The sequence below is a fragment of the Ischnura elegans genome, chromosome 4, assembly GCF_921293095.1.
Source record: "Ischnura elegans chromosome 4, ioIscEleg1.1, whole genome shotgun sequence".
NCBI classification, from domain to species: Eukaryota; Metazoa; Arthropoda; class Insecta; order Odonata; family Coenagrionidae; genus Ischnura; species Ischnura elegans.
The window spans coordinates 51,768,074-51,789,153 of NC_060249.1; the positions used below are offsets into that span (position 1 = coordinate 51,768,074).

Genomic DNA, 21,080 nt, shown 5'->3' on the forward strand with positions numbered 1-21,080 from the left:
CGCACTTTTCAAAGGTTAGTGTAGCATTTTTTCTTTAAATCATGACGTTTCTTGTGCTGTGGTTCTACTTGCGTAAGATGGCACAGCGTACACGGAAAATAAGATTTGATTGAAACGAACAAAATGGTGTGATAGGGAGTATTTTTGTTAAATATACTTCTAGTTTGGAGTAAATTATTAAGCACTTGATTTATTTTATCAAACGCTTTTGATAGATTTCATCGAACTTTTTGATATTTCATAATTTAGTCAATTGTTACAGTTAACCCATTTTGATAGAAAAAAGCCTGCATATTAAGTTTTATTATGCATCTACGTTTGATATTGATATATAACTACGTAATGTAACTGTGTGCATTTAGTAATCCTCTTAAACTTACAAATGGAGACTGTAGTACATTTTATTCACATTTCAAAACAAATATTCATTATTTACAATAATAATATATTGCGGCGTTTTTGTAAATATTTATTATGGTAACCGATTTAGACTAGTTGTTAGAGACCGTTGTTACAACGCGGGGGGGCCACGTTCAATCCTTCTTGCAGGCGTATTTTTCTCCTATTTATTGTATTTGTTTTGCAGAAACTTACAATTAGCACCTAATTTATGGTTTTAATTCAATTTTAATTTGATTTAAATTTAATTATCAAGTTTTAACCATTGTACTTCTTTGAAGGAGCAGAAGTCGACAAAGTAGCCTTTCAGCTAGTAGATGAGATACTCTACAAAGATTACTGACGCCAGGCCAGTTTCTAAAATTTTGCAAGACATTCCGTGCTAACATCGACTCTGTGCGAGACGAGCCTCCTTTGAACAAGAAGCCAAGGAAAGACTGTTAGTCCTAATTAGTTATGTTTGGTAATTGTCGTATTATTATTTCTTGATGATCTTGAAATTGGAATTTGTTTTAGGCTCTCATAGTGGACTATACAAACTAGGAGCAGTTTATCTGTATTGTCCATGTCTCCCCTCTGAATTTATGTCTAGTTTAGAGTTCTGACTATGTTTTTCCATTCTAATTACTGGAAGCCCGATAATCCTTTTTTTGATTCTTCAAGCAACCATATTATTTCTGGTAAGTTCATTGAAGGGTTAAATTTTCTTAGTTATCAAGGTATTTTTGTGGTGACAGAGCATGGAAATGTTCAAGTGTATTTTGCATTGGGATCGATTATCGGTGACAATATTGGTTTTGATTGTATTCTTGGATTTATAGAGAGCTTTAGTGCTACTTATATCTGTCAAATTTTTAAACTTACTAAATCTGAGTCCTGCTCATGCACTGAAGAAAAAAAGGAACTATTGAGAACTGTTGAAACCTACAATGTTGATGTTGAAGTGCGTAACTGTTCTCTTACTGGAATGATGGAAAAATGTATATGGAATAAGGTAGAAGGGTTCAACGTACTAGAAGGGGGAAGCCTCGACTTGATGCATGATATCTTAGAAGTCGTCATAGTCATAGTTCTAGTTGGTTATGTTAGTCATAGTTTGTAGCCAAATATGGCCTTATAAATATTATGCCAGACTTAATTTCCAAGAAATATTGCACCTTAGATCAGCTTAGCTTTAGAATTATTATTTTTAAATATGGAGATACGGTTTCTAATAAACCTGTCGCTATTGCTGAAGAGGAACTATGTAGTGGGTCTATTAGAATATCAGCCAGTGAAATGATCAATTTCGTTTTATGCCTTGCCCCTATGATAGGAAGTTTAGTACCTGAAGACGACCGGAGACTTTTCTTAATGTTACGTGATATTGTTGAAATCCTGTGTTTTACATCAATTCAAGTTGAGTTAATCGATCAGTTTCATTACCTTACTGTTCAACACCATTCTCTATACATATATTAGGTTATTTGGTAATTCCTTTAAACCCAAGTTTCGCTTCATGCTTCATTACTGCTGTGTTCTAACTGCGGACCACTAATTCATACGTGGTGTATGCGCTTTGAAAGAAGGCATAGAATGTTACAACGAAATGCTACTGATATTTCTAGTCGTATCGACACTCCAATGTCTATTTGTATTAAAACTTGGTTAAGTTTAGCCTACCGCTTTCTATCTCAAAAAGGATTTCATAAATGGATAACTTTCAGTTCAAACTGCAATGTCATTCAAGCAGATAAAATGCATTGTTTTCCTATAGTTAAGAGTAAGATGCCAAATTTTTTCCAGGGTTTCTGTAGAGCATCCACAAATGTCATTTTAAACGGTATCAAATTTAAATACAATTCTTGTATTGTGGTGGGTGCCAATGAGTTAGGATCTCCCAATTTTGGAAATGTAAATTTAAATTATAGTCAATACTTCTAATGAAGTCTCCTTTTTTATTCTCAACTTACTACAATATCATGGAGTTATCATCTGTCATCATTTTGTGTTGATTTAACTGAAAATGTTTCATCCTTTGAATGCAAAATGTTAAGCTGTCCGTTTTCACGAATACTTGAGAATGAACAAAATATTGTTGTATGTACTAAAGATATTTAATAAATAAACTTCATGCGAAAAAAAGGTCCAGTTATTGTCTACCTTATTTATGGGGAGATAAATTAATCAAAATACCAGCTTGTACGTTAACTTTTACACCAACCGCAAGGGGGTTAAAAAAAAGACAAATGAGTAAAGCATTTGACCAATTTAATTAAAAAATTTCAAACAGGCTAATTAAAAAATTTAGTCAATTTAATCAAATTCTGTAAAGGCAGTGCCTATTCTTTTATTATCAAGGTGACTAAACCCTCTATCAATATCCTTGGTTTTACCCAACTCCATCACAGATGGTAGTTGAGATTATGGATCTGGTCGTCTTTGACTAATAGCACTGACTCAATTCAGACATTATGATGAAGTTTCATTTAGTCATATTACTTAGATTGTTCCTGTGCAACAATTGCATCATTTTGTCACCCGAAGGAAAGACTTTGGTGGGAGTATCTAAACTGGTGTGACTGGACTTTTCTGTTGAATTCACTGAAAAGTTCAGTCAGCCCCATACCGATTAAAGTATTTGGTCGTGAGGGCCGAACGTTTAGGCGTACCGCCTGAACATTTTTCTCCGTGTGGGCACCGTGCTAATCCGCCCATGATCCGCGCGATCGCCTCCGATGACTTGCACCGATCATATCGCCTTCCTCCCCTCCTCCTCTCGGTGGTGTGTGGCGGCTGACACCGTGCGCTGGTGTCGTGGGTGGGCCCGGGCGGCGGCCCATAAAGAGTCGCGGCACACGTAATCCGAATGGTCGCGGTGGGAGGTCTCTTTCCCCTCTCCTCGCGCCGGCATTCCCCGCGTCCATCCCGGGCAGGACGCGCGACATATAACGCCACTTCACCCGCTACGGCGCCGCCTCTCGTGGGGATTGCGAATTGCTTCGTTACGCGGAAACAAGGGACGTTCGAGAAGCGCGCGATGTCTCTTCTCTCTCTCTCGCTTTCTCTCTCGCGTTCCCATCGAATCCTCTGTGAATGTCTCCGCCTGTGCCTCCCCGGTGATACGATCGTTATGAACCTTCAGGAATGCAGCCCTCAGCTAGTACCAGTGTGGAGTCCTACGTGATAATCGTTGATTTTTATTGGAATGTTCGACTAATTTTCACTATATTTGATATTTATAAAGCGTATTGATAGCCAGCGCAGTTTGCATGCGCTACATATTTTTTTCTGAAAAATGTTCCCATATTTTATTATTTTATGCATTGTATGTATCAGTTTTATTAGATGGTTAACTTATGTCGGAAATTGACTTCCCTAAAAGCAACAAGGTATTGTTGTACTGTTTGCTAATTGTAAGCGATTATCGGACTATTGCTATTGTAAACAGTTTAATGGAAGAAACATTGTGGAAATAGAGGGATGGTGGGTCAAAAGGTGTAACATTTTCAAATTTAAAATAGTAATTCAAGTATTAAAGTGTATTATTTCAATTATATAATTATGATATTCAATGCATTTATGTCGTTGATCTCGTCTTGAAAACCTTGAAGCTTTGCCAGTCTTTATTTCGAGCGTTACTGTTTTATTACTCTGGGTCACGTGGAATAAGCCAAATATATACCATACGGCACTAGTAATATTTGCGCGGAGAAATATTTTATGATCGATGGAAGCCTTGAAAACAGTGTGGCCGAATTCCAAGTACAACGTGAGAAATTATGAACGAGATCCCGATCAAACACTACGCGATAACCGCTGCCGACCTCTTTTAAATTGACAAGGCATCCGCTAGAGTTTGATTTAATAAACGCTCGGAGCCGTAATTATTTTCCGATGAAATACGAGGAGAGGTTTAAGGGTTGCTGTGTAATGGACGAGCCAACTTCATCTCTTTTTTTTCGTCTCGACGAGAGAGGCTGCCCGGAAGCTGCCTTATCTGATCCTCGCTTGGTTTGTGAATTGGCCGAAGCCAGAGAGTCAGGCACGCCCAGGCCATGGGAAGAATTTCATTGTCCTCCTGAGGACCTGGGTGGTTATTCGCTTAGCATCGTGCCCTATCCTCCATAATTTCGGTAAATCCACTTTCGGTACCCCATCTCTATATTTCGAACGAATTATGCCGGGAATATGATTGACTCATCTGAACGTGATAATTAACCCATGTAGGAGGAGAAATATTTTGTAGTCCTCGTTTTACCCCGCTGAAGATAATCTTTCATCTTTGGCCCTTGAAGAACTCGTACAATATGTCATTTTAAAATGTTGCAACCGTGGTTCTTTTTTGTTTTATAGGAATGGCTTATGGTCTTTACGGTGACTGCCAGTGGCATAGCCAAGAATTTCTTTCGGGGGGTAAAAATCAGGGGGGGGGAATTTTTTAAAAACAAGGTACTAAATAATGGGTTTTAAACTAATTTTAACACTTTCCATAATCGAAAAACTTCATTTTTTAAAGAAATATTTTGTAAATTCATGTTTCATCCATATTTTATTTTCTTTTATGAAGTAAAATAATAGTGTTTTTATATTTCGGCGGGGTCCGACCCCCCCCCCCTGGCTACGCCACTGGTGACTGCCATCGTTTGGCGTAGATTGCGCTCCTTTCGTTACTCGAAAAGCCTATTTTACCCCGTTTTTTACCCGTTGTTTAAGTATCCTTATTAATTTGGCCGTGGGTGCTCCTTTACGTAAATAATTTTTCACTGTGGCTTGTTGGTACCCAATACTCTTCCGATATAAATTTTTAAATTGAAGGTCTCTCTTGACATACTTTTAATTGAAGCGATTAGTGGACATATTTTTCTACGGTAAACTTAAATTGTCATGGCAAGCGTCTTTTTTTCATGGTAATGAACTAACGGGTATGGATTTACAATCTTTAATAATACATTTATTCTGGCCATGGCTGAATGAGCTTGAGTGATGGAAATAATTTTACTGGTTTCATGAATGACCTCTATGAAAAAAACTGCCGTTAGAACAAGAATTAGGCAGTATTATCCGCTTGAAGGTGTACTTGCACAATCAAAGCTATATTTTAGGATGAATTTTAACTTTTTATTGTGATAAGTTGAAGAAATATTTTTTAAATTCAATTCCTTTATTTTATCATACACTTATTTTATTAACCGAGTAGACCACATTCGGAATTGATTGTTGCCAAATTTAGAAAACAATGGAAGGAGAATAAATGAATTCATTGAAAATATTATTGAGCAATCTTTTGAGTGGTAAAGTTCTCTATCAAAAATTCATGAGCGACTGCTATGCAAAATTATTCAATGATCATATATAAATATGTGCGACCACGTGTGGTGAAGGCTTTTTAGCGTCATTCAGAGTGTAATATACGAGGTACGAGGATAAATACGAGGAATGTTAAGGAGTAATCTTGGCCCAGCACATGAGTTATCGCATGAGATGTCGATTCCTGTCGGTCTTATTGGTTGCCCACTTCTCCTCGGGTTGCGCAAGGTCACGATCTCGGGTCTTCGAAATGGAGGAAGGCAGAGGTCGGAAAAGAATAAGAATGGACTGTTTTGGAGGATGCGATCGTCCACGCGGCCATCTGACGGAGTTGTAGTGAAGGCTTATTGCCACCAAGAGCGCGGGAAGACTTCCAATTGTCTCATTATTTGAATCCTTTACCGATATTGGTCGGCGTATGCACCAAGAAAAAGAATTGTATTGACCATAGCCAGTCTGCGCGCACACCACTCTCTGGTATTATTGTTCTCGTTGGTAGAGAAAGAGGCGCGAGTACATTTTTTATGATATTCTCCCGTAAGGTAGGTCGTTGACATTATGTTGGGTGGTGAATCCCATGACTTATCCTGGATGGTATTCTACTGTGGGATCGTTCCCTCAGACCTGAAATAGGAATTTTTTGAAAGAATTCGATAGAAGGAAGGGAAAGATTAAGTTATGAATAGTTTTTAACGTAGGTTTTCGCAGCGAGAGGCATCGTTGCTAGCGGCTTCCGGGTGCAGCTGCGTGTTGCACTTTGTCGTGCAAGCTTTCGCGTCCATTACAAGGCGCATAATCAGGCGTTGAATGTTCGCGGCTTTCATAGGAAAGGCGAGTTCATCGCCTGATGATGCGCCCTGTAATGGACGCGAAAGCTTGCACGACAAAGCGCAACACGCACCCGGAAGCCGTAAGTTATGAATATTTTAAAATGTTCCTCGTACACCCAATTCTCTTTTAAAGATAAAATGAAAAAAAAACGCTCAAGTTATCGCCCACTTTTTTTTAGTTGACGACGTCATTATAGATCTGATTCATAAACTCGTTCAATGAGAACAGTTCATCGAGAGAGTGCATTGCTCTTGTGAGTGTGAACCAAAAAAACCGTGCGAGGCCAACGATCAAGGGCGAGGAGTAGTTGAGACGCGGTGACACACTCGGAGTGAGTTCGTGACGTTATCAACTAATATGCGAAAGGGTAAAGGCAGTCAATTTTTCTTCGCAAATACCTCGAGAACTAGACGATGGAACGGGAAATGAAAGAGCAAGAGTCTCTTTATTTTTGTTGTTATTCTATCTCAATCGAAATTAAAATAGAGCTGGTGAATGACCCCACTCTAAAGCCTCACTATATGTCTTGATATTAGACGGTAGGAATTTTAGGTTTTTAAACAGCATTGCAACCGCGTAGCATCGCGCAAAATAGTTTTTTCGGGATTTATTACCCTGGAAATTTGTTTTGCTTGATTTTTTGGTAAAAGTTGCGGATAAAGTTAAGCTAATAGAAATGCTCTTTGTTGGAAAAAAATACGCTGTTGGTCGCCTCCTCCAAATACCATCCCATAACAATGTAGAACTATGAAGTTCTTAAGGCCTGGTTACACGATACATTAACACGTACGGGTTAATGTCTAAATGTATGAACGCGAGAATGAACGCCTAAATGCGCCGTGTAACCACCCAACTTGTGCGAATGCATGAACGGAAAATAGAACCTGTTCTAATTTGGTTCATGCATTCGTACATGTTCCGTTCCGGTCCACCAAAATCATTCACGCAAACGTACATTAACTTGTACGTGTTAATGTACCGTGTAACCAGGCCTTTACATTTCATTCAAAATGATAAGCGAAATCCACCAAGTCACGCCTGAGAACACTACTTGCATATTAAGACACCAGTATTATTATTACCAGATGATTTCTGCATTTATTCGGGTTCTCAACGCATCGTTGGCTTTTGTTGACAACAATTTTGCTGACATTAGCAGTTAGCGTCTTCGAGTCGAAGAAACTGTTATCAACAAAATTTTGGAAAAATTGCTATTATTCTTGCGTTGAGTTTTTTTAAGAGTGGGATCATGCACCAGTCCTATTTATTTTCGATTGTGACAGTAGTACAGTAGACAGACAATTTTGAGAGGGCGACCAGCAGAATATTTTTCCAACAAATAGTATTTTCTGGCGGCTTAAATTTGTCTGTAACTTTTACCAAAAGTGGAAATAAAAGAATATAACTTTGCAATGTTCACTTGTATATTTAAGTGAACCTTACAAAGTTTTATTCTTTTATTTCCATTATGGAGAGGTTTCACGGAGTCAAGCCTGAAGTTATCAGTCATATTTACCAAAAGTATCAAGCAAACAAATTATCTGTGCAATAAAATTTAACGGTTGCAGGGATCATATGATCAACGTCGCGAAAATCTTCGAACTTGCATTAATATAACCAATAATGTCCATTCCGCCAAGTATCACGGAATCAATTTCAGGGTGCCAGGGGCGCAGCAAGGAATTAAGGAGGTGGGGGGGGGGTTTAGGTGCAACTAATTCCGGGGTGTGTGGGGGTATGGACTATCCACCAGGATGAGCGGTAGGTGAGAGATTAACAAATTGCGGAATATAAAGATAAACGGTTCAAAATCGTGAGTTTTACGGCTTTCTGAGGGATATTCTATTAATCCTTACACTATTCTATTAGTAATATCAATCCAATTAAGTAAAGTGGATTAAACCTAAAAATTTCTCTGAGATCTGGGGGGGTTTTTAACCCCCAAACCCCCCCCTCGCTGCGCCACTGCAGGGTACTGTAATTCTCCCAACCCCCACGGTCAGTCAGCCAACACGTCACAATTTCCCCCTCCCCTCCTCTACCTTACCTTCCCCTGCCTCCCTTAATTTATAGTAGGCCCCAGTGAATTTTTTCCTGAGTTTTTTTATGAGGAAATACTTTCTCGGTATATTTTATTTGAAGCACAGTCAAATTTTGGCTAAGTTTTAATGCCTAAAAGTTCTAAAGTCACAATTAAGAGATTAGAGAAGCCACTCGCTGCGCCACTGCTGGGTACTATAATGCTCCCAACCCCCACGGTCCGTCAGCCAACACGTCACAATTTCCCCCCTCCCCTCCTCTACCTTACCTACCCCTGCCTCCCTTAACCTCCCCCCCCCACTTTTCCGCTCCTCCAACCCCACCCCCTTCGCCTTTCCGCCACGCGATCTGGGTGGTCATCCCGTCTTCAAACTCCCCCCCACCCCTCACCCCTCGAGAAAACTCTCAAAGCTCGCTCTCTCAAGGCTGACCGGCGAGGCTTTCTCTCCTCCTCCCGCTTGCACGAGCCCCACCCACTACCCGTGGGGCGCGGAAAACTGCCCTTCCCCCCCACCCTCCCACTCCCCTTCCTCTGTTTTTACGACGCCCAAGGAAATGGGCAACTTGTGAGGGAAGGGAGTCTCGTCTCTTTTGGCTAATGAACCGTAATGAACTGGTCTCATTGGCGCCGGGAACATCTGCGAATGGGTGCGGGTCGAATGATGGGTCCCGATTTCGTCTCTTTTCTCTTAGTCTGTGTGTGTGTTTTCCCCGCTTATTATTAACGTTCTCAACCTGGTCGACTTGTGGTGAAATCGTTGAACATCACTGTGGAAAAAGATCGGCGGGAAACTTACAACTCAGAAAGTTTTGGCGGCAGAAAGTTAGTCCTTTATCTTTTTTGTGGAAGCAGCTTGCAATGCTGCATTTATGAACGTTAAGCCACGGAGTGGAGTAAAATAACTTGTATATTTCACATATTTAATTTAACTCGATAGGTTTTGTCGTGGTGCGTCTTCATCTTGTGCAGGCACATGATTAATGTGAAAGTTTCTCCCTAATGTCTCTTCCCTGCACACAACCATCCCCCACTTCTCTCATTACCCTTCCGCGACCTAGTGTATTATAGAGTTGGCATTTCCTATGCGTTCACCAGATCAGTATTTTATTAGAAACTAGTGCAGGCGAGACTGATGGGTGAGTGAGGCTTAGCACGCGATATTTATATCTAAACGTAAGAAACACTCACGCCTTATTCTCTGGTTGTCCTAACATCCCCTGTCAAGCGCCTTCATAGGCTGCTTGCGGGGTAGTATATAGATGTAGATGAATCGTGAAAATCTTATTTTTTTATTTGTCGCGATATATACTTTTTGTGGAAAAAACTTGTTTTTTATCTTTATTTCATTTTTATTTTCTTCTTTTTAGTAGTGAATCACGCAATTTAATTATTGACGCCATCTATTGAGAAATTTGAAAAATATTTTCCCGTATGCTAAATTAGTCAATTAGTCCGTAATGGAACAAAATCTCTGTTGCCTGCTTATTGAACTTCGTATTGTCGTCAGCAGCAAGAAAGTGGGCAAAATTTCAAGGCGATCCGACGATGGGTAGTCTATTAAAAATCAATTAAAAGATTTCATCGATGAAACAGACGAAGAAAATCATGAAAAAGTGTGTAACAATGGCCCTGAACTCGCTACAGCCATAGTTTACCCAAGAGGCAGAACTTCTGCAGCAGTTCATGCTCAATCGTGTGTAATTTCATTGGGAACATCATCTTATTGGTTTTAGTGAGGTAACCCACCGTCTTCCGCGTAATTGCCCATCTTTTCCTCTCCGCCTGCGGTAAGCTCGTTGTTTTAAGTCTTATATCTCGGTCAAGGCTGGCGACGTTCGCGCCGCGTCTTAAGGCCAAGGTCCCACTCGACGATACCCAGTGGCGGGAAACGGGATAAGCGAGAGAGAATGCCTTTGCAGCATGGAAAATCTACAGTATGTCCTAAGTGCGGTCTTACCGCAAGAAATTTTATTTATTAAATTTAAATTTGCTGTCAATTTTCCATTCATAATTAAATTTCATGACCGGTTTCAATATCTGTTTTATTATTTCATTTTATATTATCTTCAGTGATTTATTATCTGGAGATCATCCTAAATGTATAGAAAACTGTGGTGATACTAAAATAACTATCTGTTAATTAATTTTCTGTTGTGTTGTTGTTGTCATTATTAGTGACGAGTTTTTCCTGATACTTTCAATTTGTTAGCGTGTTAGAATTCCTCGAGGTTGAGCCTGATACAAACTGTACATAAGGTAGTTCAATTTAAAATTTATCTTTTGGACATTATAGCTTGCGCTATAGTTTTGTAGCGGAGACTGATTTATCGGTTATTCCTCCACTTGTACCCATGGTTTATGGCGGATAATAAGCTAATTTATCTGACGGCTTCCTTAAATACTCTGAAGTGCCCCCTATGTGTTGTAAATGCCCGATTAAATTCATTATTAGCTCGGGGAACCTCGTTCAGTTCCACGGGATTCTTTTAGCCGACGAAGGTTCCCACAATTACGTTCATTTTCACGGTAACAGTATTGAGATTTTTTCCTTTACTTGACCGCAAGCATTTTTTTCTAATTAAAATGTGGTGTTCGAAAATAACGTCGCTTCGTAATGTTCCACAGATAATTATTAGAATACCGTGATTTTTTTCTTTCCATCTACCTTAATTTTTAGCATTTATTAGTGTCTTGAAGTGTAGGTCCATACGAATTAAATGCAAACCTGATGAAGGTATAAAATTATACCTAAACGTTCGCCAAAAATTTCTGCATTTACTTAATAAAGACCCACACTCCAAGACACTGATCGACGGTGGCAATAATGTGCGATCCTTGTAGACAGAGTCTGGGAGCAGAGGGAGGATAACCCCTTTGTCTTTTTCCCGTACACACCGACTCCGCGTATATGATGGCTTGTGGCGAGATATCGTAACTTTGACAATCAATTGAAACCGTTGGAAATTATTGAGGAAAAAAATGTGGGGACCACAGAGTGAGGTTACTTCTAAATATCGCATTGTGTTGCCCCGAATCGACGCTGATGATCATGCATTAAATGTTAGCCTGTCCCTACCCTGCTTTCCAGGAATCTCGTTAACCCTAATTCTCCCCGAGTTTCTTCCTCAAAGCCGTCGTCATTCATATTTGTCGTTCGCCAGCGAGCAATCGGCTTCGAGCACCGAACAAATGAATGGGCAATGGGAGGAGGGGATGAATGGTTTCACTAGATATATCCTCCCTCGTCGGCGCTGTTTGGCGCATGAGATAACTCCCCACACCACCACCGCCGTATATATATTGGCCGCCGAGGCGGGGTTTTTGGCGTATATGGAAGGGGGTAACGGATTGGGGGGGGAGAAGGCTTCCCTCGACCATGATGGAAGGAGAAAGGTTTTGTTTAGTTTATTTTTTTGAAATTTTTTCCCTCGGCACGCGGGAGGGGAATGGGGTATCCGAGAGATGGAAAAGTGGGACCACCCACGAGTCGGCAGGCGGTGTTGCCACGTCTCTCTCTATCCCTGTGCCGTCTTCTCCTCCTCCTCCATCTAGTCCCCTCCCTTTCCCTCATACCTATACTTCCCCTTCGGGCGCCTCAACAAAGGCCCTCAACAAAGACGCCCTATAGTCCCCCCCCCCCCCCAATCATAATATCTTGTGCTGAAATGAGCTCTGATAGGGTCAGGGTGGGGTTTCGCATGAGTTCAACCGATTCAGGCTTGATATAGTCCAAGTTAGACGTATTGAAATCAAAGGCATTGATGATTTCGGAGTATAGGCATGCAAAGTTGTTTCCCAACGTTTCGATATATTTATAATACCGTCTTCAAGGCTAATAATGATAATGGTTACATTGAATTGATGCATGAAGGCATGAAAGATAATTATATTTTTTATTTACTGTTGTAGAATCGAAACTATAAAAATAATTCAATTGTACATAAATGAAAAAGAAGATAAATGAATTTTGACATTGCATCGTGCACTTAGTTGCAGGTAATTGCACTTTTACACAATTATTTAATGCGCACCACTCGTTTCGGCTCACAGAGCCATCATTTGGTACGCATAAAATAATTTTGGAAAAGTGCAACTTCCTTTTATTTAGATGTGGGCTTTCGCGCCGCAGCTACACAGCGCGATGTGTATTCTATGCGCAATGAATGTAATTAGCAGAAATTCGTGGTTGTTTCACTTAAAAAAATATACTCGATACAAATTTCGTCGAGGATCGACTTAATCTCTGGTAATTTTTTCATTGCATCGAAGTCCCACCAATTTAATAATGTATTCTGTGGACTAAATTATTCATTGCGTACCACCCATTGCAGTGGCGTAAATAGGAATGTGCCTTGAGGTGGGATGGGATGGCCTTGGGTGGCAACCCCTTTCCCCGCCCCCCCCAGGCAAAATTTGGTAAAATTGTTGAAAAATGGCATGCCAGGAAATACATTTTACACCATTTTGGCTCTAAAAATTGTGCCTAAGGCAGATTGCAGTTATTATATGTCAAAAATAGTTAATTTGTCGGAGTCGGTGGCGGCGGGGATAAGTCCCCGCGTACTCGTACCGGAGGTCTCTGGTTCGAGTCCCGCCTGGCTAGGTTGCCCCTTCCATGACGTGGGTGTGTGATCGTTTGTTGTTGATTGTTCATACCCGATGTAAAGGCCACATTGTGCTGTTTTCGGGGTAATTGATTTAAAAAATAAATAAAAATAGTTTTAAATATTTTGTTAATATCTCTTAGGCTTTTGTGGGGGATCTATTCCCCCATTCCCCCCATCGTTTCGCCACTGACCCATAGGATCATCTAGGTCTCAAGGGCGTATTGAATATTAATTTATGCCTCACTTTCCACACGATCGTATTTTTGGACCTTATCAGTGCGTTCTCTGACGTGCTTTCCCATCGTGGGGTTATTCATGTTCAAATATGTTTAGAAATCAAACGCTCCTTAGATTTCCGAGCATATTGCCCTGTACCTCATGTTGTATTATTGAACCTTTACATATGTGAAAATATTAACATTCTGGTGGAACGAAAACCACAATACGAGAAAGAGTATCCTTCAAACTAACCTTCTTTTTCTTCGTTTTTCTATATGCTTACATCGGTCCAAAAATGTTTTGCTTGAAACATGCCGAAATTCACTCCGGTCACACTCCATGAAAATGTTTATATTTAAAAAGCACAATAGAAAAATAAACACTGATAAAAACCGATGCGCTAGTAGACCGTCTACTGCCGATATTTCGCTGTGCAGCACAACTTTGTTAAGTTGGATAATATATGAACGCTTTCCACATATTGTTTCGCTATCGAAGAAAACTCGATATCTAACTTCTAATATTCGATACTGTATACTCATGAATGAGGTATTGCATACTTAATGACGGCATATCATCGTGGATCAACCGTAGCGTCTTCTTTATTATCGATGCGACATAAGGGAATCTGTCGTGTATCCTACGGAAGTATAAAATAGTGTAGAAGAAGAAAGGGCTTAGCTTGATATAGACTTCAATCCTTTGAGATAATTATAACTTATGCATACTAGATGTTCATAGGTTGAAACTTTGGGGCAGTTCTCTGTGTTCACATACGTAACGAGATAGGCCCCTATATCAAACAATAAAACCCACCATTTTAGCAGTTGGTCCTAACTTCAACTTTGACCCCTGACATTACAGTGTTTATATTTTCCCCCGAGGACCACATTCTTGGCATAGTTTTCTTGGAGTTTTTTTCTGTATTGCGCGTGCACAAGGTTCAGGGCAAACCCCTCAGCGAGAATGTTTTGATATCGGAAACAATATCTTGCCCGATAGTCGCATCTAGTGTTCGAATGGTCGATGAAAAATCTTGGAAGCAAATGACTACGACGCTGCGTAATAAATAAATTTCTCTCTAATTTTTTCCATTGATTTTCCCAAATTTGGTGCTAATATTTTATCTTTGAACGCCGCCGTTGACCTCAGGGTACACCATTCTGAAGCTAAGTACTCCTTGAGGTTAATTTATCGCCATTTTATTTCAATAAACCGGCCATTTGGGGAATAATTTTTTCGGAGAACTTTTGGCCGTGGGACGTTATACGGAAGACTCATGACCGCTCCCCCACCCCACCTTCCCTTCAAAGATCTCCTTCCCCCCTTCCCCTCCTCTGCTCTTCCCCCTCCCGACCGTTGTGAATTTCTCCTAAAGGGGAGGGGAGGGGGAAGGGCGAATGATAGTGGAACGGGGACCACCTTGGTGTGAGTCGCAGAGTTTGATGGCATACTAAAGCTAATGGCCTTTTGAGTTTTTTCGTCCCTCCTCTTTGTATCCACTTCACCTCACCTCATCTCACCGACGAATCACAGTGGGGCCGAGACCGAGAATCTGGAAGGACAAAATTCAGATTTTTTTTAAAGTTTCACCATCATCACCACGAATATTACAAAAGAGGGTCCTCAAATCAACCTCCAAAGGCTTTGTCAACCACCGCGCATTTCAGTGGGTTTACAAAAGTCACCACTCGCGTCGCTGACGGACAAATTGATCCGAGTTTCTCGGCGATTGTTACGGCATTTGGAGCATTTTATTCAACATTTATAATTAGGATTGTTAACGGAAATTTATTTATATGACGATGTGGAACATCATTTGTTAAAGAAATATTTTTAGTTTCTTGATTTTTCAGTATTTTGTTTTCTTTTCCTTTCCCTTGGGGTACAACCTTGTCGCGGTGGAAAGGCTTGCGCGTTCCTATGACCCCTAGAGCTACACTGGCGAGATGAATTCTCAATTATTCCCGGTAGGGCCACCCATGCCAGATAGGTCGAAGGGTAGGAGCCAGACGAAAGGTAGTCCACGTGATGGTGTCACGTGAAAAACACTTTTCTTTTATGAAGGAAAATAATTGTGTTTTTATATTTCGGGGGGGTCCGGATCCCCCGGACTCCCCCCCTTGGCTACGCCACTGGAGGGTTGGAGTACAGTTGGAGACAGTAAAGATTGCCGGGGGCACAAGGGACAATAGTTCATGAGTCCGGCCGTTGACGATTCGGGCATGGGGTAATGAATTAAATTTATGGGATAAAAGGATTAATTCTCAACTCACCCCTCTCTTTCCCGACAGATAGACGCCTTTACTGTCGAACCGGACTTGATACAAAAGAAAATGCATGTACGATCGGTCCACCTGGCAATGCTACTATTTTATGAAACCCGGGTCTTGCTTTTTCAAATATATCAGTGAACAGTACGAAGTTTATTCCTTTATTTTCCGCAAATTAATTATGTATGTGCAACCCGCATCCCTCCAGAAGCAAATATCTGGCTACTACGTGACTAATGCCAGGGTGGGCTCGCTTAAGATTCCTGGGCGTATCGCAGAGATTATGGGGCATGTCGCAAGGCAAGAGAGCAGCAACACGGTGGTCTTATTTTCCATGCGAGCCGGTAGGGCACGGAGTCGGGTTACCAGCGGAGACGGAACCCCATTGTTGGGAGCCATCTCGTTGGCCACCTGTTTGTCCAAGGCGTCCCCGTCCCTTTCCTCGTTACGTCCGGTGGTTGTCTCCTCGGTTAAAAAGACGATACTGGCCCACCGAGGGGGTTTTAGATACTGGACGCTGTAATCTTTTGCAGTCATCTGATCAAGGGCGTACCGAGGATCATAACTAGGGGGGGGGGGGCAAGCAGTGGCGTAGCCAGGGAGGGGGGGGGGGGGTCCGGACCACCCCGAAATATAAAAATATAAAAATTATTTTCCTTCATTTAAAAAATATCGAAAAATCATTAATTTACAAAATATTTCTTTAACAAATCAAGTTTTTTCGATTATTAAACGTGTTAAAATTAGTCTAAAAACCATTACTTTGTACCCTGTTTTTAACCCCCCCCCCGTGGTTTTGGACCCCCCCGAACGAAATTCCTGGCTTCGCCACTGGGGGCAAGCAATGGTCTAGGTGGAGGCAGGGATGCCATCTCACAAAAAATATTGGGGGGGGCAAAACGGGGATCTTGCCCCGGGAAATTTTGTAAGTAGTGAGTATTAAGTTAGTTAAGCATTTTATAAGAGTCATATGATCAACATTAGAACCCTGATAACTCGAATCTCGATATCTGGACATTCCGGGGAAAATCGACAATCAATAAGTTGTGACATTTTAGCATGGAAAAGGTGAATGAAACCAACATTTTAAGAAAATGATTACAGCGCTTTATTAGTTTATGAGATTATTTCCTTAAAAAAAATTGTTTTATTTTAGTTACACATCTTATACTAATACATATCATTTTTCGTGGGTTTAAAGAAAATTTGTTGAATTCTTTCGTTTCAATTCAGTACTGATTTTGCTTGAAGATTTTTGCTTCTAGGGGTTGGGGGCAGCTGCCCCTCCCTCCCCCTCGCTGAGTACTCCTATTTATCTGATAGACCATATTAGTAACTGCGTTCATAAAATGCTTGGTCCAAGCTATATGAGAGGGTGATCGCGAAATCATCGTATGATTAAAAAAAATAATGAAAATCGAGGTCACTAAACAAAAAGTGAATTATTATCCGAGATGCGGCTTTGTAAACGGGTATTCTTACGTACGATAATATGGACGAAATTTCAGATTCGATTGTTTGTCTCCAATTGTGCACGCACGATTTTCTGGACTAAAAATTAAAGATTCGTCTTAGTGGAATAATTTTTTTAGATACTGCTTTGCGGTCCATAGGATGGATTAGGATGGATATTTATCACAGATAGCCAATAGCATTTCATAGAATTTTTTTCTTTGAAGACTGATTTGATTGCTTGCTGTGTGTAATGTTTTCAAAAATTGTTTTTTCGATACTTGTAATCAGCAAATTTCGTTGTTTTTTTTTGACCCCTCATAGTATTAATATTTATTTATATTATATCCTGATCAAAGTAATTATATTTAATTTACAGTTGAAGTTAACTATCGTCTATATTATTCTCCAAGAGACTTGTGTGAAAATGGTGTATAATGTCTCTAAAACTAGGTGGTGATTAAAAAAATATTTTCACATTTATCCTGAGATGTCGGAAAATAAAATATTTCAACCACCTCTTAAACATTTCTAATCCCATGGTCATTAACATTGCTGCTTTGAATTAACGGTCGCCTCGTGTAAAATGCCTGTGTAGCAATGCTAATGGTGATGTGAAGATGTAGAATTGAATTTTTTAATCTCACTCTTTTAAAATATCTCTCTTTTTATTTTTTCAGGTATTTTTTCCATGTACTGTTTGCATTCATTCTTGTGGGGCTACTTAATGGTCTAGTCATCTTTCCTGTTCTTCTCTCTCTCATTGGGCCATCTGCTGAGGTAAGCACATCGTACTTATTTGCTTTTTGCTATTAGCCTTTTTTGTGGGAGGCCAAGTTGATATTCTGGCTCGATTTTTTTCAATGATGTCATGAGTAGAATGTTGTTGAATGTATGAAAGTTTTAAACTATGTATAAATATAATCCCTTGAAAAAGCGACCAGCATCGGTCGGGAAACGTTGGGGCCACCCAAGAATTGACACGGCGACATAGCCCATAAGTTTTTAATCATAATATTTATAAAGCTTCAGAATTTTTCATTCCATGGTTGTTGGGGGTGTTTTTTGTTGTTCTTTATTATATATTTTTGCTGTATGAAATCTGTGGAATATATTTTATATAATGATGCAATTCATCTTTCCAACTAGTTGGTATGACATGTATCAAACCCTTCCATGGATATAACTGTTTACAACTCAATAGTTACTTTCTCTTTATCACATTTTATTGTATTAATATAGACTCAGAAATTATATCTATCATTTTTTAAAACCCCCATCTAAGCATGGGGCAATGGTCATAACACTCCACTAAATTTAATCCAAATTCACCTCAATTTTTGTACTGATATTATTTTTCCTCACAGGTTGTCCCACACGACAATCCTGAGCGAATGTCTACGCCATCACCAGAGCCCTCACCACTGCCAAGGTACCGTCGGGGAAGCCAGAGGGACCAGGATCGGTCCTGGGGATCATCGAGTGGTCACATATCGTGCCATGGGAGTCGGAGGGCACCAGCACCCATCCCATTGCATCGGCGGGAGCCATCCCTCACGACCATCACGGAGGAGGCTTCCTGGAACTCTGCAGCCAGCAACCAGGGGCTGGGAGGAGGAGGCATTTCAAGTGATGGACAGCAGCAGCCACAGCAACAGCAAACCATATTGGTGCAGCCAGAACTGGTGCTTGAGACGACAACGACGACGTCTTATCATCATCCGCCCTCTGGGAGGCCATCCTCGCCATCAAACACGCAGAACAAGGTGAGTTTTGGGACCTTCTTCTAACATTTTGCATTAATGGGAGGTAACGGACAATCCCAGCCATCCAATGACGTTTCTCATTTTAAAAATTGCTATTTTTTGTTTCTTAAGGTAAAAATGTGTGAGCGTGCAAGGGAGATTCTACCCTTTTATTGTAAGTCATTAAAGTTCGTAATTTGACTTTACAAGTATGAAATTCTACTGCTTGCAAACAGAATTCTCTGTGCCCATAGTATCATCTCATTTAGTTTTGCTGTGGCTCCCAATGGTGTGTCCCAAATGAGGAATGTTTTTTCATGTTTGATCCTGGTGGAAGTGTAGCTTATTAATATAAGAAACTGGGAATTTTCCAAAAAATAATTTAATATCTGACCTGTTTCAATGCTGTTTGCATCATCATTATCAGTGATGATGATACAAACTTCTCTTCCCTTCTTTTTGTGCTCATAGCTATGGTAAATTGAAGTATTACATACTTGCATGGGCAAGGGTGGGAAAAGTTTACTATTTCGCTCTCTCCTGAACAATTACTGTAGGGAGTACTTTGTACTATTTATCTTTCACTCTCCGTCAAATCTGTAATGATGTGGTTAGCTACTTTCAAGCAGGTGACAGCATTTTTCATATTTTGTTTTTAAGTCTGTTAAGTTTCAAGGCTGAATATGGGATGATTGTATTGCTGTCAGACTTTATTTTGCTTATTCATGATAGCCCTTTGTTGTTAATGGTCCTCAAGTTTGGTTTTCACACATCCAAGGTAAGTAGAGTAGTTGTATTTCTTCACTGTACTGTGTTGTTGGGTGGCTATACTACTAATTCTTAGGATCTGGAATAGTATTTTTTTCATTCATTTTATTTATTATGTATGCTTTATGTTTTGCAGGGAAATCAGCAGCATTCAGAATGCTCTTCATCAGTCTCTTCTTCGAGTGACACTTCAGGTGCAGCTCATACGCCACCTCCTGGTCACTGTAGTACCACCACATCATCTTCATCATCTTCAGTGCCGCATGTCACTACAACTAAAGTTACAGCCACAGCCAAGGTCAAACTAGAAGTCCACGGACCTCTGTCAAGTGAGTTACTTACACTTCTTTTTGCTTTAGGCTCTCATTCCATAACAGGATGTCTGCTGACGGGGTTAAATGTTGATACACATACTCCCCATTCTTTTTCACTTTCGTACATTCCTAGAGGCCATTTTACATGTGGCATGTCATTGCACAATCTGACGTATGTACGAAGGCCCAATTGAATTTGTGTCTTGTAAAGCAGTGAATTGTTAGAACACATGTAAGGATGTCTACATATACATCTACATAATACCCCGCAAGCCGCCTAAAAGGGGTGTGGCGGGGGATGTTAGGACACCTACCGTTTACCGCTAAAAAAAATGAAGTCATCTAACGAGGTTGGGACTAGCGTTTATTAGGGACTATCCTTTATGGTTCGGGGGAAAAAAGAACTCCCATATCTATCTGTTCGGCAAAACATCTCTCTTAATGTACCTATCGCTTCTATCGGACCTGGAAATATAGTGTGGCTCTAATATTATGTTCTCTGTGTCGCTCTTAAAGATATCCATTCTCAATTGTTCAAGCAATTTAAGCCTAGCGCGCTGCCTCCGAGTCTCCAATGGCTCCCAGCCTAATTCGCTTAACATCTGGGTAACACTGTGTGTACGCCCGTAGCAGTTTTTGACAAAACGAAAAAACGGCTATGTGTGGATGCGAGACAAGAAAATAACCCTTGCTTTAATTCCAAGCTAGCATTCTCGCAATTTCCACATGTTTTCAGTGCTAACCTGTGCAATAACGTATCCCATGTGAAACGGCCTTAATTGAAACCTTTTATGGTGTTTTGTTTGCAGAATTCATACTTTCAGATATTCAAGGCATTGATGAGTTTCCCCTAATATGTAGTGCATTTCTGCATTCAACTCTTTTACGCAGCCATCTAACATGTGAGCTCAACATTGTCTATACAGGGCTCATAATTACTCTGTGTGACTCCAATTGTAGCTATGTACCCGCTCCCTGACTGTTTTGCCACTCCATGCACGGTGGAACCCAGCCCTACCGCATGCAAACTCTCCTTACCAGGCAAATAACAGAGCAGTTACATTTATGCTCAGGGGCACATAATGGCCTGATAGTGTTTTGGTGAATTTAGTTTGCTTGGAAAGATTAAGAGCATTCTCGAC

At 40.4% G+C, this 21,080-nt stretch overlaps 1 protein-coding gene and 1 long non-coding RNA gene across 2 annotated transcripts in view; both read left to right on the forward strand.

The window, feature by feature from the left end:
- Positions 1-21,080, forward strand: part of LOC124157444 (protein patched) — a 179,355-nt gene that overhangs the window by 155,954 nt on the left and 2,321 nt on the right. Inside the window, exons 21-23 of the mRNA XM_046532146.1 lie at positions 17,792-17,891; positions 18,479-18,877; positions 19,761-19,953. Coding sequence (XP_046388102.1) covers positions 17,792-17,891; positions 18,479-18,877; positions 19,761-19,953 — 692 coding nt within the window. The remainder of the gene's footprint in view (positions 1-17,791; positions 17,892-18,478; positions 18,878-19,760; positions 19,954-21,080) is intronic.
- LOC124157446 lies at positions 456-2,523 on the forward strand. The gene is made up of 2 exons (XR_006864603.1): positions 456-1,079; positions 1,221-2,523. It is a non-coding gene; the product is annotated as an uncharacterized LOC124157446 (long non-coding RNA).